This window comes from Lathamus discolor, chromosome 3 (assembly GCF_037157495.1).
Source record: "Lathamus discolor isolate bLatDis1 chromosome 3, bLatDis1.hap1, whole genome shotgun sequence".
Taxonomy (NCBI): domain Eukaryota; kingdom Metazoa; phylum Chordata; class Aves; order Psittaciformes; family Psittacidae; genus Lathamus; species Lathamus discolor.
The window spans coordinates 138,402,371-138,426,284 of record NC_088886.1 but is presented as its reverse complement, the minus strand read 5'-3'; the positions used below and the strand labels follow the sequence as shown (position 1 = coordinate 138,426,284).

The following is a 23,914-nucleotide window of genomic DNA, read 5'->3' as shown; positions in this document are numbered from 1 at the left end:
CTGAGTAGAGTTGGGCTATAGGTAAGGATTTCCATACTGAGCCCAACAACAGCAGTTCTGTACATACAGCTTGGAAAAAAATTAGCGGAGACTTTGGAGTACAAAGGAATCTCATTTTTAGCTCTGTTACTGATACGGATGGGACGAAAAAGCCCATTTAATTTTATTAAAGGTGTCAAACTTTTTAACAACCCAGACACCTACAGGGACAACAAAATCATATCCTCTCTACAGTAAATTGCACATTCAGCAGCTGTGATACCAATTACACATTGAAATGACAAAGTGCTATCTCACACCAGCAGAGACATACGGTACAGAACCAGTGTTTAGTTTTATCATATAAGCAATGTTTAGCTGTCATCTGTCATACAGGCTTAGGGGAAAGGGCCTCCACAGCCAGAACAGCTGGAACTGCAAGATTAGCACAGTAAATTGTTATACTTTTACCACATCATCTACTCAATTCACATCCAAAACTTACCTCCAGCTCCAACTGTCTCATACCACAGCAAATGCACTTTTTTAATCAAGCTATTGCTTTATGAATGAAGAGGAATTAACTTTCAGCATTAAAGCCAAAGGTTTGTACAGTTTCAAGTGTATTGCTGTATATTTTGGAGAAAGGTATTAAGCAGGCCTCAAAGATTAATTCCCTGCACCAACACATTCTCTCCACCTTTCCTTTTAAAGACATTTATTACTTACAGAATTACAATAAGAACCACATTAGACAAGCTAAGAAAATATAGAAATATATGCAGCATTAAGCATCAACTAAGAGAACGTATTTTTGGAATAAACAGCATAGTTATATTAACCTAAAGGTTTAAATCAAAAACACCAACATATTTACTAGCATAAGGAACTCTGAAATGTTTCTCAAAAGAATACACTGCTCCATTAGTGGTGTGTTATTATTCTCTAAGGCCCTGACTGTACTAGAAACTTCTGTAACTAACTATAGCTGTGCAATAAATTCAATATATGTTCAACTATTCCAGTAGTTTATACCTTCAGTAGAAGTAAAGGAAGGTCAAAGCCCTTTTAATTGGAAGAGCTGTTTCCAGACTACAGGTTCCACACTTCTGCTAAAAAATAACAACGCTTAGCAAAGGCAAAATAAACTTCTTAGTGCAAACCAGCAATATTCACCTCCTTAAAGCAACAGCCAAATAAATCATCATAACAAATATTTAATGTGAAGACATCACTTTTTTAACTCAGGAGCCTACCTCTGCAGTGTCAGCGTCTGAACTACAGCATACACATAACCATAATGTAAACACCACTTACAATTGTCAGAGTCTTCGTATTTCCATGGGCTTTTATGGGTAACATGGAAAATATTACTATATAGCCCTTATTGCCTGTGTTACGAATATTTCAGCCTACCAGAACTAAAGTAACTTTATGAAGCACAGCATTTATTTTTCTACTGGTTATTCTGTTTTGTTACAGCCTTCATTTTCCTCACGCTGGGCAATAACAGCGCGACTTCTTAAATTTATTCCTACTCAGGCTCATTTGCAGGCTCTCCTGACACCAGTGTGGTTATTTTGTGGATATAATGTGCCCAGTGGCACATCGTGTGCCAAATTTTGCCCTTTCTCTTCACCTGTAGCAATGTCTCAGCTCCACAAGCAGTCCTGCTGAGGCAAAGGTGGTTCAGGTGAGAGCAACAGGTTCACCAGTGAACACCAGCAATGAAATATGCGTAATGCACATAGCATCTGTGCAATTTTGTCTTTCAGTACCTCATCAAGACCCGGTGAAGCCTGAAATGCTGATCCCTCAGAACCTTATTTTACCTGGCATCTCGCTGTTCTGACTTACTTGGTATTTGCCATTCAGCTGCACAGCCTGACCTTCCCAGCGCAGGCAGCATGGGCAGTGGGACAGGGGGAAGTGCTGGGGAGATGCTGCACTCCCCTGCAGGCCAGCCCAGTCTCCTCGACACAAATTCTCTGCTGCTTACAATCGAACACAAAGAGAAGGAAAAGAAAAAAGGAGCTGCTGCATTCCCATGACCAAGATGAGTTCTGGACTGCTTTAAAGCACTGCGTCCAGCATCCTTATCATCATAAGGAACACAGACAGACCTAAAGGACAGACGGACCTTCAAGGACAAGAAGCTGCCTTTGGGATGTGAGCTAACTTTCGAATACCTATCACATCCCTCTAGAGGTGTTAAGGCAAACCAGGGATTAACTGGAATGGCAAGAAATGAATTATTTATTAAACTGGTTTCTCATGTTTAGCAGTGTTAAAGAGCTTCCTGCAGCTGCCATAGAGACAACAGCTACAGACAATAAAACTTTATGAGCAATTTGAATTTGCTTTCCCAGTAGGAGATACAGAAAAACAAGGACAACTGACGGTTTGCAGGTCGTGTATATCTTGCCTTCATTAAGTAGGGCTCTGTTTAAACATGTATTTCTCTTTTCCATCAGATAATCACAGACTTCCACAGAGAGGGTAAATAGTTTACAGCTTCCACTTTCAACAATAGACTATAAAAATACATTGCGGTCATTTTGATTATCCAATTCTGTTTAGTGCAAAGCATTCTCTGCAGATCAGTCTGCTTATTTGCATGTGTCAGAATAACAACAGAAATGGATTCCCGTGGGCAATGGAAAACAAGTTTTGCACTTGGAAAACAAAATTGTAATAACCACATGGTAAAACTGCAGATGCAGGCGATAAACAAGATTTATCATCAGTCTTATACCATTCACACCTGAAATTTGCCCATAAATCCACCTCACTTGAGGCTTATTTAACGTTTCCTCGAAAGGTGCCCCAGAGCTAGAGATTTACGTAAGAACTGAGAAGGATGAAGAAAGAAAAACATGTTTTCTTCTTTCCTACAAAGTGTGAAACTTCCTTGCCAAATATACACCAAGATGAGTAAATTTCCACCCATGATCAGTTTACATTGTGACTTATTATGCTTTGCAAACATGAAGGAATAAGAAATTAGGAAGGGAACTGGAGAAATTTTCCAAATACCTAATATAATATACAGCACTGCCAGCTAATTCTACTAGGGTATCTATATGTATTTATGACTGATGTATATATTTATACTGTTTCTAATTCAAGTAAACGTAGCACATGCACATTTAATGTAGATGCATGTAATTTTATTCCCAGTTTGCAAGGTCTTACTAGTTTTTCACATTTTTGTCATTTACAAGAGGTGGTGAAGCTTTGCTTTCAACAGGTGCCGCTCAGTGTGCCAATCTAAATAAAGTTATCCTTGGTTTCCAAATCTGTGCTGGTAAAAGACCAAGATAACTTTGAAATACTTCATGAATGAAAATACAGATGGATGGGAGGAAAGTGTGAACAGCATACTAAACAGTAAAGGGGTTTGGTTGTTGACCATATTAGTAATGAACAGGACTAAGGAAACTGAATAGACAGTTCCTCACTCTCCCACTGGAAATACAGGATAGGTAGAAGGGAATGCTGATATCATTTCTTTGCAGTCCCATTTTTCCATACTTTTAGAGCATGTGTTGTGCTTCGAAAGACAAGACACTAGATGGTAGAAGTAGACAATCTTCATAGGTCCTGTCCAACCTTAACCATTCTGCAATCCTGTGCTGCAATGCTGCTGCCAAAAACAATGGGGCAATTTGCAAACAGGCACCATACAACAAGAAAACCTGGAATTCCCCACGAAAAACTATAGGGAAATGCTGAAAACACACATTATATCATCATATACACATCACTGAGGAAAGCTGCACCCTTGCTGTCCTGCAATGAGTCCATAGAAAGCACACATGAACATTTCTTAGACTATGCCAGGCCCACTAGCCAAGTGCTTGAAAGAAGCAGGTTAATGTGAGACATGATTTGGCTCCCATGAGCTGCCATCCCTCCTCCAGGGCTCTGAAGACCATAGGATTTAAACAGCTGGTCCTCTTTTTGATGCTTTACTGTAGCAGCAAGGCAGCAGATTGCTTATATTCCATTTTACTCGGACTCTTTTTGAAGTGTGAATGAGTATGTGTGTATGTTGAAGTGATAACATAAGGACAAGCCACATTTCTAGTAAATACTACTTTAAATTACCCTGGAATGTAAAAGTGCACTTGTGCAAAACTAGCTGCCCAAAAAGGGAAGCAGAGCTGTAAACCATCCTGCCTGCAAGTTGAGCATGTCAGCAGGAGAGTCACTGTATAAGGGCATGTTTACAGGTCACACAAGCCTGCATCTATGCTGAAACTCATGCCCTAAAACACAGAACATGCATGCACTCAATTGCAACAACCTCCCCCATGCAGGCCTTTACACCACGGCAGGAAATCAGCTGAGACCTTGTGGTCAGAGGAGACCAGATTCCTGGGTGAGTTTAAGCCTTCTCATCTCTATAACATGAGTAGAGGCAAGGAGAGCAAGGAACAGACTCTCACCTGTGACCAAGCATGTTAGCGCTGTGAACCTCACTGCTGAAGCCACCTTCAAGGTGGATTTAAGCCAGTATCTCATTTTGACTCATTCCAGCAGTGACAAGCAAGACATGGTCCAAACTCAGTTCTGAACTCCCCTTGGCTGAGATACAGGGGACCACACAAGCCCTTTTACCTGTTTCAGAACAAAATCAAGCAGGCAAAGATGTTGCTTAAAGGGCTCTGCTTCTGAGCATAAAGCAGCTGGACCCAGGAACATCTGCGACAGCCACATAAACCTGTGTACTGGCAGCAGTAATGACATATGGGTAATTATCAGTAAGGCTGATGCTATGGGCAAAGCTATAAACAGAAGGAAATGAAAAATTAAGGTACAAACCAGCTGTTTCTCTTTCATCTACAGGCGCAATTTAGTGGTGCCAGAGTGTTGTGCAATGCCTGTGGCGCTGATGGAGAACGTGGCAGGACTGAGCTGGGCAACAAGGCTGATGGCATCCCTGAATCAGGTAACACTGCTGATTTGCCTCTGGCAAATCATTTAATGCTTCCAAGGCTTTGGACCCTGTTTTGTTCAAGTCTCTATTTAATCTGTCACACAGGAATCATGTCACTGGACTTGGTCATTCCCCTGCTTATTTTGGTTCCTTATTTTGGCTGGAACTGCTACTCTAACACAGATAAGCAAAACAAAAAACATGAAGTTTTGGAAGTTGTAACTTTTGGGATCATAAACGCACACTGTGCATTTCCCTGTAGAGCTGGGATCTTGCAGTGACACAAGACTTAACTGCTGCACACCTTTGGACAAGTCTGATTTTGGATGGGAAGTTACATTCTTGGGAGTTGGGAGGGAATAATTCTGCAATAAACAAAGACTGCCACAAGAAATAGTAAAGCTTTTGGTCAGATTCTTGGGTGAAATACATATAAAAGCAAATGGAGGCAATGCAGAGGTGCAGTATGAGCCTGCGACCCTACAGTTATTTGGAAAACAGTGAAGTTCAGGAACAAGGAACATGTTTGGGGTTGAGAGGAAATAAATCATTGAACTGGAATCTGAAATACTAGGCTCTTCTGTTCAACATACTACTCTAGCATACCCAGCCTCCATCAGATGCCCTGCATGCCATACCAGGCTGAATTCAACCATATGTTTGTAGCTAAGCTATGAAATTCATTTGTCAAGTCCTGGGAGTTTCTGGCAAGTTGTCCTGTACTATATGTGTGGTCTGCTACACTAAAACAGGCGTGCAGAACATTGCAGTGGGTATGCCTATAGGATCCAAAGGCAACACAGCCGATGATTTCCCTGCTCTGACTTTTAGTGCTGTGTAACAATGAATGAAGATAGAGAGGACTCAAGTCAAAGACATTTCAGCAGAGTTTCTAGGCTTAAAGTCTGCTGAAGACTGCTGGAACAAGCTATAAATACATATTTGAGCTCCACGCCAACTGTGTAAATTCAGAAGCTGCTTGCTTTATTCAGGGACTTTATAACCACCAGAGAGTCCAGAGCCTGTAAGACGAGAGGCAAGTCAGTGGCTGGCAAGAGTCACATTTTCCTTGTGAAAGGGGATGTGGAAGATGCTAGCACAATGCAGGGGTGGATGATGGATAGGAAATACTTTCTCATGTATTTTGAAAGGAAACACATAATCCAGAGTTATGGGTCCCCATTAATCAGGTCCAGAGGTGCCAAATCTTGCAAGAACAGCCGAAGGACTTGGAGTCATTTGTAAGCTATTCCTAACTGACCCCTTAGCGTGATATTTGCTCAAATTCTAGATCTCAGTTCAAATATCACCACTTTGGCCTACAAACAGTTGCCTAGTGGCTCTGATTGACGCTGATTCACAACTGAAGATAAATCTTTCTGCTCCGAAATGAAAGCAAAAATCTACTGAGAAATTCAGATCCTCTGTCTTGTGCAGTCTCGGACCAGTAGTTTTTGCAGCAAGAAGAGATCAGCCCTCTTTCTTCACCTGCTGAGCCCACATCCTCTTCCCTGCCATGTAGATTGCTACAGGCAGTTCTGCCACCATGGTTTTTCTTACATGTAGAAAGGAGGCAGAACTGTCAGAAAGAAGCTTCATGAAATTTTTTGATAATAGCATGAAGATTTCTTTTCAACAGAGTTACATGACAGGCTGCATGACAGGAAAAAGCCAGGATCTCAGCCTAGCAAGATCATTTCATCTTCAGAAGGCCTTTCAGCTCATGAAGGTCAGCAGGTACCATCTAACCTTTTCCATAGTGAAAACAAGATCCATGAAACTACTGCTACATGGAGAAGAGCTGTTGTTTTCCCCCTGGTGACAATGCAAATCCAACTCTAAGGCTGCATGCTGACACCTCTAGTCCCCCAAGCAACCTAGCTGCCCCTTAAGTTGGGTCCTTGTAGACTCCTTTCAGTTCTGCTAAGATGTATAAACTCAAATAGCCCAAACCTTGACAGCCTACACATTTAGGGCTCGATTGAGTCCTCGTGAAAGCCAAACTATCTCAATTTCAGCTGAGGATGACAGAAGACAGAGGCACTCAGCATTCCTCATACTCCAACCCCAAATGTTTATCCAACCTTCTGGCTCTAGAGGACAAATCTAACTCCTCTGTGAAAGCAGCATCCAGGCAAAACCAGCCACAGTTTCTCCCAGGTAATTTGCAAGATATTAATGTTTGAAACCTTCCCTTTAAACCAGAGAGAAAATCATAACAGTGCCATCCAGGAAGGATTTATCCATACCACGTAAAATGCATTTCCTCCTTCTGGCATAGGGAAAGCAGCAGACGAGATAAAAAGACAGTTTGCAAGGTATATGCCACACTCCAGACTATGCCCTGACAGAACAACATCTCTCAGCAGAAATCCACTTACAGATGGCTTCTAGAGCTACATTTTAGTGGTTGTTTCCCACCTCCCACTCATGTTATATTTATGTGCTAAGTTTCAAACACTCAGTGATCCAGGCTGAGGTCATGGGATGCTCTGGGGAAGATAAACTGCTATTTCCCTGCCCCTGTCCCAGCACAGCAAGGGGGATGGCAGCATCAGGCTGGCCTTTCTATGGGGATGGGTTAGCATCATCCCTGTGTGTTTGGACCCAGGTACTCACCTAAGAGCTGCACTCCACGGGTGAGTCCATAGACATCGATCAAAGCCCAGAGGGGCTCTGCCGTCCTCACCCCACTGAAGAAGAGCATCGCAGCAGAGTCATTCACGCGATAGAAAACCCGTCCCTTCTTGTCCACCCAGAAGGCTATGATGTTTCCCTCATTCGCAAACTCTTCTGGCAGAGCCTTGGCCCAAAAACCGCTTTGGGAAACCAAGTCAGGGCACGCATACTTCGGCAAAGTGTCAGGGTTAATCCTCGATGGATCCTTGGAAGTAAACCCAAGCCGAAGAGCCCCACTCCAGCAGCACTGCTTTTTAGTGATCTGAAAAGATAACAACAGCAATAACAGCATTTGGCACTTGAACATCTATTTGCACACTACAAGCTTTATGTCGTCAAGCACAGATGGCCACTGTGCAGATGAGCCCTCTAGATTTAGGAAACATTTTACCCACTAAACACCGCTGCAGCTTTTTCAGTTGCAAGCAGTAATGCTGCACCCTTAGGATGCAGTGTACATAAAAAAAAGGAAAATCAAATCTATGCAGAGAGGTGAAATGTAATTACAGCTGCATGATGACTCACTTCTATTTCTAGGGTAACTCCTTTTGGCCGAAGAATCATCCTCTCACAAAATATGCCAAAAATGGCCATAAGAGCTTTCATCTCAGCACCTGCAGCAGCAGAGCTCTTTCCCCATAGTGCTCACATGATGGGATCTCTTGTGACCTGAGGGAAAAGCACTGGCTCCAGAAGCATAGTCACCACTACAGGGTTTTTCTGGGTTTCCCAGCCAACTAAAAGATAGTCTTACCCCTGTTTAGCTTGTCAGATTGGATGAAATCACAGCCTCACAGCAGAGAACATGTGTGCGGGAAAGCACAATTTAAAGTATTTAACTATGTTAAATACACAATTAGGAAGCAACAATAGATGTTGTCTTATGATGGGGGAAACCTATTTATCAAGATATGTTGCACACCCCTGCACCCCCAGTCTGGGGTCAGGACCATCTGTTATAGTTTTGGGGATGGCGCATGTGTCATTTGCACCCCTTAGCACCTGAGAGACAGCAGGACAAGGAATTACAGATTGCACCGGAGTCACTGGTGCTTTCTCACAAGAACCAGTCTCTGGACTGAATTGGATCTGAGGGGAACAGGCAGTGGGTCCTAAACAGATGCAGCACATTTGAAACATCAACAGTTACAAGGTCTCTCTCTTGCCACGGAAGCAGGGAGTCTTCCAGGGTTAGTATGGTCCCCAGATGGAGACGATGCCCTTCAAGAATTTTTTCTCTCATTTTGTTGTTTGAGTATGAACCTGGTGGGAATCGTCCCTCTCAAAGGGATTCAGCCTGTCAGTATCCAGACTATGAACTGAAAGACCCAAGGATGCTGGACCCAGTCATTTGGGGCCAGGACAGTTCTTGCATGACAGTTGGCACATAATCGGTGTTTCTGTTTGTGCACTGAACCTGAAGCAAACATGAGAGCACTTGAGATAGCCCTCTTCCATCAGAGCATTGGCAGCCTCAAGCAATGTCACTCTTGGCTCAGGACAAGACCAGAAACATGGATGGTACCACCTATCAGATGTCACACAAAACTCACTACCATACTGTAATTTCTTGCTCTGCCAATGTGCAATGGCTCAGATGAGTGGCATTGCCAGAGACTGAACTGTCCAGGACTGTAGGATTTTATCTTCAGATGCATGGCAGCAGCCCCTTCTATCCTAATTTGGAAACCCAAGATTTTCACCAAGGGATTGGCCAAGACATTTTCTTTGGTCTTCTGAATTCTCTTCTAATCACATTTATAAATATTGCATTTTTCTTTCACATTTTCCTTTCTAAGGTATATCTGGAATGCGTGCCCTTGGGGGCACAACGATCTCACAACAAAGATATTGTTCAAAGCCTAGAGATTTCTATTTATAATTAAACTATTGGAGAAAACTCAGAGCTTCAGTAAAAAGTTATCAACCATGGGTGGCACTAAAAAGGACTGAAGCAGATTTGCTCTTTTGTATGTCTAGCCAGGGATGGAGTGGGATCATGCATGTCCCCAGTGGAAAGGGGCATGAGCCATGCATGTGACAAAATGGGGAATACACACACACTCCAAGAAAAAGCCTGGTTTATTTATTGCAGCAAATTTACTGAAAGACCTAAAAGCTTTTGGGTCTGAGATAAATATGGCCTCATTGTTATTTGTACAATTTACTCTTTCACAGTCTCTTGCCAATACTTCACAGCAATCACAGGCCACATGAAGTAAATATTCATATGGTAATCGAGGCTGTACATGTTCCATGTATTAATCAGCACTTATAAACAGTTCTCAATACAGCCTGACCACAGGCAAACTAATATCCAAATTAAAATCTAGTATAAAGCCTGCCAAGAATTAGACATAACTGGACAAAGGGTACACAGTTTTGCTAAAAAAGGCAATGGTTAATGATGGACTAAATTCTCTCCAGCAGCCACTGCTAGCAGAAAAGCTTGGGAGGTCTACTGGGTACCAGGAGGGGAGGGAAATCTGCATCCACACTGCTAAGCTATGGCTGCTTCCACAGATTCAGGCTTCTGCTCTTTACTGCCTTGTGCCACTTTTGACAACCTAACTCCACTCCCTAGCAATTCCCTAAATTACATGGAAAAAAAATACTGGGATATATATCTTAGAGGCAAAGAAAGGAAATCTGGCAGCTTAATGGCGTTCCCAAAGCTGCAAAGCAATCTCAGAATAAAACCTGGGTTACAATACCAAACAGAATGAAATCTCTTCACGTCTTTCCTCTGGTTTTCCAAAGGGAGTTTAGACTTCATAGGACCTGAATGACTGGGTCCATGGTTAGTCTTGCTGGTAAGAAGGTTTCAGATGCCATTTTCCACAGGCACACACAATAACAAGGCAATTGCAGGATGGAATTATCAGAAAAGTCACGATGTTTTTACATTTCCACCCATCCCTAGAGTACAAGTTTTGCTGAAGCCCATTGATTCCTCCTGTGAGACCTTCCTATCGGACTCAACAGCTCTGCTGATAAATCCCTTGTGCAGATTTGCGTGTATATTCTTCACAGAATCACAGAATCCCAAGGGTTGGAAGGGACCTAAAAAGATCATCTAGTCCAACCCCCCTGCAAGAGCAGGGTAACCTACAGTACATCACACAGGAACTTGTCCAGGCGGGCCTTGAATATCTCCAGTGTAGGAGACTCCACAACCCCCCTGGGCAACCTGTTCCAGTGCTCTGTCACTCTTACAGTAAAGAAGTTCTTCCTGATGTTAACGTGGAACTTCCTATGCTCCAGTTTACACCCATTGCCCCTTGTCCTATCACTGGATATCACTGAAAAAAGCCTAGCTCCATCATCCTGACACCTACCCTTTACATATTTGTAAACATTGATGAGGTCACCCCTCAGTCTCCTCTTCTCCAAGCTAAAGAGACCCAGCTCCCTCAGCCTCTCCTCATAAGGGAGATGTTCCACTCCCTTAATCATCTTTGTGGCTCTGCGCTGGACTCCTTCAAGCAATTCCCTGTCCTTCTTGAATTGAGGGGCCCAGAACTGGACGCAATATTCCAGATGCGGCCTCACCAAGGCTGAGTAGAGGGGGAGGAGAACCTCTCTTGACCTACTAACCACTCCCTTTCTAATGCACCCTAAGATGCCATTTGCCTTCTTGGCCACAAGAGCACATTGCTGGCTCATGGTCATCCTCCTATCCACCAGGACCCCCAGGTCCCTTTCCCCTTCACTACTTTCCAGCAGGTCAACCCCCAACCTGTACTGGTACATGGGGTTGTTCTTCCCCAGATGCAAGACTCTACACTTGCCCTTGTTAAATTTCATCAAGTTTCTCCCCGCCCAACTCGCCAGCCTGTCCAGGTCTCGCTGAATGGCAGCACAGTCCTCTGGTGTGTCAGCCACTCCTCCCAGTTTTGTGTCATCAGCAAACTTGCTGAGGGTGCACTCAGTTCCCTCATCCAGGTCATTGATGAAAATATTAAACAGCACCGGTCCCAGCACCGACCCCTGAGGAACTCCACTAGTCACAGACCTCCAGCTAGATTCTGCGCCATTGACCACAACTCTCTGCCTTCTTCCTTTCAACCAGTTCTCGATCCACCTCACTACTTGATCGTCAAGCCCACACTTCCTTAGCTTATCTATGAGGATGCTGTGGGAGACAGTATCAAATGCCTTACTGAAATCAAGAAAAACTACATCTACCGCTCTACCCTCATCCCTCCACCTAGTCACTTCCTCATAGAAGGCTATAAGGTTGGTCATACATGACTTCCCCCTCATAAAACCATGTTGGCTGTTCTTAATGACCCCCTCATCCTTGATATGCCTAGTGATGGAGTCAAGAATAAGTTGTTCCATCACCTTTCCAGGGATGGAGGTAAGGCTGACCGGTCTATAATTACCCGGGTCCTCCTTCTTGCCCTTCTTATAGATTGGTGTGACCTTTGCCATCCGCCAATCCTCAGGCACCTCGCCCGTTTCCCACGACTTACCAAAGATGATGGAAAGTGGCCTAGCAATGACCTCCGCCAGCTCCCTCAGCACCCGTGGGTGCATTCCATCCGGACCCATCGATTTACAGATGTCCAGATTGCATAGCTGATCCCTAACCCAATCCTCATCTACCAAAGCAAACTCCTCCTTTGTCCTGACTCCTTCTGGGGCTATAGAAATCCGGGGCCCTCGGGGAGAGTCTGCAGGAGTAAAGACAGAGGCAAAGAAGGCATTCAGCACCTCTGCCTTCTTTATATCCTCTGTCTCCAGGGTACCCACTTCGTTCAGCAGTGGGCCTATATTGCCTCTTGTTTTAGTTTTATTTGCTATGTATTTGAAGAAGCCCTTTCTATTGTCTTTAACCCGACTAGCAAGATTGAGTTCCAAGGAGGCCTTAGCTGTCCTAATTGCCTCCCTACATCCTCTAACAACTGTCCTATATTCCTCCCAAGCGGCCAGCCCCTCCTTCCATAATCCATAGATTCTCCTTTTCCACTTGAGTTTGCCCAGCAGCTCCTTGTTTAACCACGCCGGTCTCCTAGATCCCTTACTTGACTTCCTACTTATTGGGACGCTCCGATCCTGAGCTTGGAAGAAGCGGTCCTTGAATGCTAACCAACTATCTTGAGCCCCTTTACCGCCTAGTACACTTTCCCATGAGACTTCCCTTAGCAGTTGACTGAAGAGGCCAAAGTTGGCCCTTCGGAAATCCAGAACTGTGGCTTTGCTAGGTATTCTATTCCTCCCACACAGGATCCTAAACTCCACCATCTCATGGTCACTGCAGCCAAGGCTGCCATTGACCGTCACCACTTCGACCAAACCCTCCTTGCTGGCGAGTACTAAATCTAGCAGCGCTGCTCCCCTAGTTGGTACGTCCACCATTTGCATTAAGAAATTATCATCAATGCACTCGAGGAACCTCCTAGACTGTGAATGACTGGCTGTGTGAGTCTTCCAGCAAATATCGGGGTAATTAAAGTCCCCCACGACGACTTATATACAAGCTAAAATCCTAAAATACACAGTAATAAACAAGTGCAAGTTTCCAGAGTTAGCTTGTTTCAGAACGAAGAAGAAATAACCCCAAATCCCTGCTTAAACCACTAAACCCACTCAAATCTTCTATGGTGTTTTCAAAAATGAAACACTGCTTTCATCTCCACCCAAATAATTTTTTGTGGTTGTTTGTCCAGACTTCTGGCCAACATGGAAAAAAATCCCACTAGGCAATGTGAGTGAGTCCTGCTGGGTTTCTAAGCTGAATAGAAGCAGCAAGAGCTCCACAGGAAACATAACCCTGTAGGAGGTATTTTCTATGTATGGGCCCAAGCCTGAAATCTCTGTATGTTTTCAAAAGGAGGCATCTTCCTCATTTCTTGCTCCTTTGCTGGCTGTAAGAGAAGAGGCAGGGAAGGCTGATACACTGCTGTATGTCCCAGACTCAATAGATATATGCAGCTAAACCTCCTGGAAAACTCCTTGTGCATAAATGAAGGATTTGCAAGTAGATCTTTCATGTGTGCCATCAACTAAAGTTGCCAAAGATGACAACCTACTTTGTGCCAATTAAAGGCACGAAATCAGCTATGAACAGAAAAATGCAGTCCCACAAACTAGAGGGCATAAAGATCAGAAAGGATCTTCGGATTAAGTTTGAAGTGCCCCAAGCTCCTAAAAAGTGTTTCAGTTCCTAAGAGGACTGATGAATTTCTTCGCTGGGAAGCGGTTGTCCTGCTGTCTTAAAGGAGCTGAACTTTCCAATGCCAACTGCAGCACAAGGGGTGCTAACTCCATCCTCCTGGCTACCACAGACACAAAGGAAGTGAAATCCGCCTCTGCCAGCAAGAAAAATGTGATGCCTGCAATGTTCTCTCTTCTGACCTTAATGCTATCAGGGGACTGATCCAACAAAGCAGTCAGCAGACCGCTAGGAAGATACTTTTCTTACAGCTAAGATGACAACTGTGACAGAATTGACTGCCTCTTTCACCCTTTCAGCCAAACCCTCTTATCTTCCCTGCTAAGCCTATGAGCAAGCACCTTCACTTCCAGGTCCCTTTCACCTCTTATCTTTCGGCTCTGGAGAGGCTGACTTCCACATCCATGAGACCAGCCATCACTGTTTGCCTTGTTTACAGGAAGAAAAGGGCTTGTTGTGGAACTGAATGCATAACTACTCACCTCACCTCAGCCCATTCATGCAAAGCCTAGAGGACACACTGGCTGGAGAGTTTCTGAGGCTGCAGTCTTTCCAAATGACTAATACAACCCTTTTTTCTTGCTGTTTTCCATGGAATCTTAACTTAATCTGCTGTTTCTTTTCAAACATCAGGATAAACTCTTTTGGAGTATGGATTTCCCTTTAGTCCCCAGTTTCTACAGCAGTCTGTACCAACGACTTAAAAAGCTATGGTGACAAAAGCAGAAGTACCAACAAAGACCACAGATCTTTAAGGCCAAGATCAGCCTATTGTGCTTTTCAATGAAGGGCTAAACATCTGGTGCAAACACCAAAGCCTGGTACACCCCAACTTTTATTCACAGCAGCTTCCATGGCAATGAGGAGAGGTATCATTTACTCACCTTAAGCCTGACTTGTTCGTAAATAACAATGGGCCTGTTGCTGAAGGTAATGGCATTGCAGAAGCTAGCCTGGCGCTTCACTGCCTTCTGTGTTGTGTCCATGATGATCTGGGATCCCTTTGTGTGAGGATGGAAAAGCAGAGGGCTGATGGACAGAGCTCCACACTGCGGGATGGGGAGACAGTGCTTCTGCTTGTGGTGGCATCGGTGGGAGGAAGTTGAAAATGACCCACCTATGGAATCTGAAAGGAGAACAAGGAAAAAAGGGTTTCACATCTGCTTTGAGTAGAGAAAATTTGCAGTGCAAAAATAAGCAGAAGTACTTCAGAGGGAAGCTACAGATAAAGATAAAAGTCAGTCAAATCCCTACTTTGTGTGTTACTGTGGGTTTCTAGAGCGTCTGAGATAATAAAAGGCTACAAGGATGTAAGATGCTCCCATCTGTATAGAGCACAACATGGAGATCACAGCCCAGGACTGAAATCACAGGCCATCATGAGGCCACACATCGGAAAAGGAGGAAGAATTGGTTCCAAAACTGGAGCAAAGCACATGTGAAGCTGCTGTATCAAAGTTGTCACACTCTGGGAAAAATCTTCCACTTCTAAGGAATCCCACACAACTTGACCTTTCATCTCACTCCTCCTTTGCAACAGCAGCTCCATTGATCCTTGCCTCCATGTGTCTTTGGATGCTGTCCTATCCACCCATGCTAAGTGCCGGCTCAGGCACATACATTGCTTATTTATACTCAAGCGCCACTCAACAATAATCCACCTGGATTCCTCCACCAATCACCATCCATTTTCCTCTCTCCTCCATAGATGGGAACCTCAGCTGAGTTCCCACTTGTCACGAAGGTGTTGATCAGCATGCTATAATTATGGTGAGGAAAGAGAAGTGGGAGGAAGGCTACGAGGCAGAGAGGAGGTTACATCTTTCTCTAACCAAGGCCCTACACAAACAGTCAATGCACAAACCACACAGTCATGACAGCAGCTTTGTTCATGAACAAATGGATTCATGAGTTTCTTTTCATTAGGGAGCCTGCAGCAGTTCAAACACAAAACAATCATTATACCAAACGCGAGTTGTCTGCTTCCTTTTCCTTGCGTGCATATACACACTATATAATGCACATACGTTTGGGAGGACATACTCATAGATTTGGAAACAGAGTATCAACAGAATAAAGGATTATTCAGCGATAGACTCAGAGATGCAACAAAAGCAAATATGACCTTAACAATGTGCCAGTTTATGCTGTAAAGATGCATGACTAAACAGTATGGTTAAAAACATCTATTCCTCGAACACACAAACTATAGAAACTAATTATGTACACTCTTCATGCAAATTATTTGCTGACAGTTATGTCTTTATATAGCTACTATAAAATAATGCTGACACCACTAACATAACTCCTTGTAATAAAAAGCCTGGACTTATTCCTCCAAGCCTTTGGGGTAGTTTTAGCTTGTAGCTACATGAAGTTGTAATGGCACATCAATAGGGTGAGCCTGAATAACTACTAACAGAATATCCTGGTTTCTGAAGAGAACATTTAAATTCAGCTTCAACATCAGTCACTTCAGCCTTCTCATCTCCTTCCTGGATTTAGCTCCCATTTTCAGCAACAGCATTATCCCTTCAGAACAGAGCAGCAAGGCTAGACAAACAGGGCTGTTACTTTAAAATGCTTTCATTAATGTTTTTAAGGGAGAGATGAACCCACTGGGAGCTATTTGATGCTAAAAATCTTGTGGAATGTAAGTCATCTTCCTACTCCTGTTCCCACCACACACAGGAGAAAAAGTAAGGAGCTTAACATGGGGAAAGGAAGGTCAGGATGGAGTAGATCTACGTGAATCTGACCTTTTCCTTTTGTTCGTGCTACTGACATGGGGCAGTGCACCCTGCTCTCCCCACAGCCCAGACCAGGTGGTCAGAAGACAACACAAGCTGCAGCAGCCCTGCAGATAGAACCTTCTGAGGTTACTTCCTAAGATGTGTTTAATTGGAGCCTGTCTTGTGCCCCAAAGAACAGAAAATTGAACTTGATGATCATAAAGGTCTTTTCCAACCTAGTCAATTCTATGATTCTGTTATGTATATAAGATTGAATCCCTTCCAGTGTCACTAGCTTTTCTCCTAGCCAGATACGTTCTGTACTATCACCACGCTAAGCCCTCATCTTTAGCAACACCTTGCCAATGAATTCGTCAGGCTTAATGGCATTTTGCAAAGAAATACTTCCTTTATCATTGCAAACATGATGCTGTTCATCACCACAAACAGTTATGAGTCAAAGCCAGCAAGAGCAGCTGACTTCATCTTTCTCCACTCCACCTTCCCCAGTGGGTCTAGCTGGTCTGTAGGGACAAAACTGGTGACAGACGGTCAAAGCAAACCACCCCAGCCTCTCCTTTAGCAGAAATTTTTTGGGCCACTGGATCTCCTCATTGCTCATCTCTTAGCTGTCTCTCCATTTCTGCTATACCCCTTTTTATAGGTAGACTAACTAAAAATAAACATCAAGCATAGAAACTTCCATTCCCAAATTTTTCACCTGCTCTAAGATATATATGAGGTCACAATGATCTCTGAAACATATTGCATATTGAAAGATATATTCAACTGTCTGAGATAATTTAAAGTAAAGCACTTCATGGAGAAATATGAAAAACTCTTTTACTAGTAATTTCTAGTCTTGTTTTATTCAACATATCTTTGATAGAGTGCATATTATGTGAAAGAGAAGAAGCTACCAGTGAATATGCATTCAATTCATGAGATCTTTACATCCAGACCTGAATTTTATAGCTCAAACTTTTTGCTGGCAGTCACTCACCAAAGCAAACTTGTGCAGTACAAAGGCACACACACTTTAACCTGATTGCAAATCTCAGTGCTCTAATTTTACCAGATAACTTGGCTGTGATAGTAGCTGTTGCACCTCTCCATAGGCCATTGTGCCCTTTTAAAATGCAGTAATGGAGTTAAGAAAGCTTCCCACAGCTTCCAAAACAGGCTCTGATAACAACAGTGTATGTCCAGAGCATCTGCTGGAGCAGCATTTTGGAGCCATAGGGTCCTGCCTGGCCCCACGGGAAGGATGCCAGAGGAGTGTTTATTTGCTGTGATGGTCCAGCACTGCTAAGTGGGAATGGGTCAAACTCATGCCTACCAGCATCTGCAGGATGAGTGCCCTCCATGCAGACAGCTGAAAAACAGGACTATCATGCTCTATGGGAATAGAAGAAACTACCCCAGGATCAGATTCCACCATTATCCATGAATAATGCAAATAGAGAGAAGGTCTCCTTCATTCTCCCAAATACTGTTACACGGCAATGACTCTTATATGATGAACATGCTCAGGAAAGGACCAGAAAAAGTCTTCATTTTAAAAATGTACAACTATTTAATAATGGGGTTTTGTACTTTACAAGTACTTTGAGATGTTAAAGCGATGGGTCAAATACAAAGGCCTTTGTTCAACATCTTCAGGGCAGCATGTCCACTCCAAAAGGAGGAGACACCATGCAACTTCAACACCTAACACTCTACTTAGACAAGGAAAGGGACACTTTAGCAACACAAGCTGGTGAGATAAATTGCTTTCCTTACTTGGCTGGCTAAAAATAAAATAAATCATCTGCTTAAAGTTTTTGTTCTCACTGGGCTGGACCTGGACTCCAGCCTTCTCCCATCCCTGGTTTAAACTACTATGCATTTTGACATCCTCAGCCTTTGCTACCAGCAATACTGGTACACTACAGCTGGAGCCCTTGCTGTAGGTTTCAATTACTTTTTTTGAGTGAAACTCTCAAACCCAGAGTTTCAGCTGGCAAAAAGAGTCAAAAGTCCTCCTGATTTCACAGCAACCATGCAAGACTCCACTAACTGAGAGTCTGTCCCAAGACCCCTTCTCTGCCACAACCTGACTTATCAGTCACCCAGCAAAGATTAAGTAATTGCTTGAAATAAAAATTGCAAACAATTAAGTATCTGAAAGAAGTCTGAAATATGACAGCATGTTCAAGGACACTAAAAGTTTCCCATTCCACAGTATAACACAACTTCCCCCCGACAAGCAGGAGTTATAACAACATGCCATGATTACACAGACTGGTATCTCATGACAAAAGTCACAAAATGAAAATCATGCCTGTTTGCAAACAGCCTCTGTGTCAAAAGGTTACAAATCTAGAGATGCACCATGGACCCAGTATAGCCTTCCAAATTTCATGTTGAAGGCCACATAAAACAGCATCTGCTCACTTGGAAGATTGGAGAGACATCAGTTTTCAATTCATGCCCAGTAATAGATGCTGTTTGAACCATTTCTGTCAGTACTGGCTTTGAACCCCAAACACAACCTGCCCCTAATGCCATGAGCCCTGCCAAGAGAGTGGTAAAAGTGGTAATGTACCCCTTGCTCCCCTGAGCCACAAACACATGGGCTGGATCTTCTGAAACCTTTAGTAAACCAAGATGAAGGAGACGTTAACAAGAACCACAACGTGAAACAGTCTGAACCACTCAGCCTTCATTGTCCCACACGTAAGCACATCCTTTTTGTGGCCCTGTTTGAGAAAGCAGAATATTGTCCCAAAGGTGCTGCACTTCTCCCTCCATGTGCATTAGATGTCCCTGGTCTTCTGGATCTCAAGGCCTGATCAATATCCACATATTATATAGAAGGCAGCACTGGATGTTCTCAGTGTAGCAAAATGCATCCCAAAGCCTGTTAGGGGTTTTCACCAGAAGTGTCCATTCTCTGCAAATATTAGGCATAATCTTAAAGGCTTGGGATTTCTTAAAGGCTGCAAGAAATGACTGGATTTAAGTTCTTTTTAAATGCACTTTTTCCAGTTGAAAAAATCTCAATCAGCACAATCAGAATACTGTCAAAACTCATTTCAGGCTGAAAAGTAACTGCGAGGTATTTAACATGAACTTCTTGGAGCATTTGGAGTAAGTGGCATTCAGAATTGAAAGAAGTAGAAAAGCTTGTGAGGTGGGCTGATGCCAACCTTATGAAGTTCGATCATGACAAGTGCAAGGTCCTACACCTGGGTCAGAGCAATCCCAGGCACAGCTACAGATTGGGCAAAGAAGAGATTCAGAGCGGCCCTGCAGAGAAGGACTTGGGGGTGCTGGTCAATGAGAAAATGAACATGAGCCAGCTTCAGTGTGCGCTCGCAGCCCAGAAAGCCAACCGTATCCTGGGCTGCATCAAAAGGAGCGTGACCAGCAGGTCGAAGGAGGTGATCCTGCCCCTCTACTCTGCTCTTGTGAGACTCACCTGGAGTATTGTGTGCAGTTCTGGTGTCCTCAACATAAAAAGGACATGGAACTGCTGGAACAAGTCCAGAGGAGGGCCACGAGGATGATCAGGGGACTGGAGCACCTCCCGTATGAAGACAGGCTGAGGAAGTTGGGGCTGTTCAGCCTGGAGAAGAGAAGGCTGTGCGGAGACCTCATAGCAGCCTTCCAGTACCTGAAGGGGGCCTATAGGGATGCTAGGGAGGGACTCTTCGTCAGGGACTGTAGTGACAGGACAAGGGGTAACGGGTTGAAACTTAAACAGGGGAAGTTTAGATTGGATATAAGGAGGAAATTCTTTCCTGTTAGGGTGGTGAGGCACTGGAATGGGTTGCCCAGGGAGGTTGTGAGTGCTCCATCCCTGGCGGTGTTCAAGGCCAGGTTGGATGAAGCCTTGTGTGGGATGGTTTAGTGTGAGGTGTCCCTGCCCATGGCAGGGGGGTTGGAAATAGATGATCTTGAGGTCCTTTCCAACCCTAACTATTCTATGATTCTATGATTCTACGACTTCAAAACAGAGCCCAGGGACAAACACGCAGTTGCAAGTGGGAACGACAAATTCCTGTCCACCTGGGGAGGAGAGGAGAAGTCTGGGGCTGGTGACAAAGGTGCCTGTCCTGCAGGCTGGTGACAGCGAATAGAGAGGACAGGGCAGAACGCCACACTACGAAAGCAGAAAACGGTTTCAAAATCGTTACATTATCAAAAGATGACAGACAGTGCTTTACCTGGCAAGTGGCCTTACTGTATAAGCATTTAAAAGGAAGGATTCTGAGAAAGAAGAAAAAGAAACCATGTGTAGATGTAGGGAATACAAGGGAGACCTTATCCCAAGGATGCACACACGGTGGACAGAAAAGCTCTAGCCCTGAAAGAGTACCTCCACAGCCTTTCCAAAGCTGGATGGTTACTAGCAGCACAGGGAGGAAAAAACCTCAACTATGAGACAAATGCTTATAAGCCTTATTGCTTTCTGAGGTGGTCCCGTACTTTCAAGAATTATCAGTGAAAGACAGCATATTTTGTTAAACTGATCCTTCACATTTGTTAATAAAGTTCAGAAGGAGAAAACCATGATGAATTTGTTGTGCTAGGCTTTGCAAATGGGTTCTTAAAAGCACATTACAAGATACAGTTTACTAAAAATAAATATTAGCTTAACACCAGTGGAAACTGAAAAAGGGTTGCTAGCCTTGTTTTCTCACATGCAGCCTGACCCAGGGCATGTGCACAGAAGAAAGAGAACCATAAATTAATGTAAATTAAAAACAAGGGTTTCTTCACTGCCTTTAAAAATGCTTGCTATTCTTGAACGAATAAGTAATCATCCATCCCCTGTCTATATCCAACTCTTCCTGCGCCTGTTACGATGGCAACAACCTTATCAGATTGCTGTCACCACAGTCAACTCCTCATCTTGGCATTAAAAGATGACCAGGAGGCGAAAAAAAAAAGCATTGATCTTCCACAAAGACCGACTACCGCTTTGCAGGTGTTGGAGCACTCAATGACAGAAATACAAGGTGTTAATTCTGGAGCACTAAATCCAGAAATGAAATTATGGAACATCTTGGGTTAAACTTTAGTGAATTAAGGACATACCTACAAGGTGGATCTCAGCCAGCAGGTCAGATCTAGCACTCCCATCCAACACTCCAAGTCAAAGCCAAAACATAACTTATTTTCATCTGTGCTATTTTAGCAGTGACAAGATGCATCAAGGGGGTAGGTTCGCACATAGTGTAAGATTTTCCATTTAAATCGCAAACTGCAAGACAAGAGGCAGGTGCAGACAGACCACATGCACATGAAAGGAGATAATACCAGCCAGGGTGGGGCTTGAAGTTGTGCTTTTATTAGTCCAAAAAGAAAAGCTGTGTTTAGAGTAGCGGATCTGAAAGACAACAGGGGTGGCTTTATAGACACCTATGAGAAACCCCCTCAGTACAAAAACCGGGCAACGGCAATGATTTGATCCACAATGGACTCATCTGTCAAACCTGACTGGTGGGTGGTAAGGAGTTTTCAGTTTGTGAGGAGCCTTCAAAGTGAAAAAGCTGATTTTCAGTTTCATAGAGAAAAATAAAATTGGTGAAAGAGATGCAAAAAGTGACAGCAAGGGCAGAGGGTGTTAATATTGATTTATAATTCCAGCAGAAATTTGGAATAAGTACAAGTGTGGCAAGACTCAGTCAACAGTGGAAGAGAAAAGACAGAGGCTTTTAGAAAGAAAAGGGGAAAAGCTGTGTCCTGAAGGTGGGACAGATGCAGGCAGCATCTGCAAGACTCAGGACAGTGATGTATTTGAGTGGGTTTAGGTGGAAGGGCTGAAACAGAGACTGCCATTTCCTCTGCTTCTGCTCAGCAGCATTTGCCCTCCATCATGTGCAGTGCAGTAGCTGTGGAGCAGAGATGTGTCCTGTTCAACAGCTGCTCCTCATGCAAAGCCAATAACCTCTGCAGGAGTGCCAGGGAGTTACCTGGCCGTGGGGCTTTTTTAGCAACATCAGCTGAACCCATGGACTTCCAACTCAGATGTGAGGCCTTATGAAGGCTTGAAGAGAATGCTGAGGCTGCGGGCATTAGTAATAATCAGGATGGTGGCAATTCCTATAAAGCTTGAAAAAAGGCGGTGAAAGAGCTGAGGAGTGACAGGAGAATCAGAACTCGGCTCCAGTTTTATTAAGCCAGAGTTGCCTGTAATATTTTATTACAAAGAAAAAAGAAACAAACAACCAAAAGCAAAACTTTAGGTTGGCCAAAGGAGATTTAAGCACTACAGAGGAGAGGTGAATCTGTTCATTGACTGTAGGAAGGATATGGCTGAAATTACACAGAAAGAGGTGAGAAATTGCTCCTGGGCAGAACCTAGAGGAGACTTTGCCAGATGTGGGAAGGAAGGTGAGGAAGACTCCTGAAATGCAGGAGAGGCATGAGGAGAGAACAGCCGGGCAGGACCGAGGAGGATGCAAACCCTCACACACACCAACTCCAGGAGAAGCAATCCAGCTGACGGCAGTGCAAGCAGTTGAAAATACCAAGCACCACGAAGGTGGCTGGTGATGCCCTTTTTGTCTGTGAAGAAAAGATGACCTCAGAAGAGAGGTGTGTGAACATGTATTTCTATGTGCGCATAAGGATGCTGAGAAGAAACCCCTTCCCCTTATAAATAAATTTTTAAAGTTCACATCTTCAGCAATGATGCCGTGTAATCATTAACCATCTCCTGGTCCCTAAGTAGGTCCTGTTTACTCAGCACCTCTCACAATCATTCACAGCAATTCAGTCACTGATGTAGCATGCCACAGAGGACGGCCACCAGATCTCCGGCACTGCTCCACTTCTCCTGGGTTCAGCCCACCCTTTGCAGGCTCCTTTCCTCACCTGTCCCCGTGCCAATCCCCCCTGAGCCCCTGTGGCTCACAAGTCCACTAAGCTCATAAGAACAGTAAGTTGTGCGTAAGTAAGCAGCCATATGCTCCTGTCTGCTGGGTAAGGAAAGAGGGGGTGAGCAGGCCACCAGAAAGATGCTGGGTAGCAGCAGGATGAATTCCCCAGGAGCCATTTCCCCCAGGGTCCAGCCAAGTCCATATAAAGGAGACTGAGATCCCTTCACCAGCAGCAGCTGCTTCTCCCCATACCATCTTCTAGCAGCTCTGACCCACAGGCAGAGCGACTTGACTATGCCATATAATTAGTTATTTTTGAGAGCAGTAATACACTTCTGACCTTATTCTCTTTTCATCTTGGTGCATCTTTATTATTATTATTATTAAGGCATTGTAGGTTAGAAGTCGTAAGTAGAAAATGAGAAGATCAAAGTAAGAAATGGTGCTCTGGAAGCATCCAAGATCCCTTTCTTGATTTAGAGTGTTTTTGCTGTGGTGATCAGGTCAGCTCTGTCAGCAGACTAACGAG

At 43.8% G+C, this 23,914-nt stretch overlaps 1 protein-coding gene across 4 annotated transcripts in view; it reads right to left on the bottom strand.

Annotated features, from left to right (window-relative positions):
* The window catches only part of NEURL1 (neuralized E3 ubiquitin protein ligase 1), a 164,970-nt gene that overhangs the window by 54,849 nt on the left and 86,207 nt on the right, over positions 1-23,914 (bottom strand). For all 4 annotated transcript variants that reach the window (XM_065672174.1, XM_065672177.1, XM_065672175.1 and 1 more), the window contains exons 2-3: positions 14,666-14,907; positions 7,541-7,862 (exon numbers count right to left, since the gene is read on the bottom strand). In XM_065672174.1, the coding sequence (XP_065528246.1) occupies positions 7,541-7,862; positions 14,666-14,907 (564 nt within the window). The remainder of the gene's footprint in view (positions 1-7,540; positions 7,863-14,665; positions 14,908-23,914) is intronic.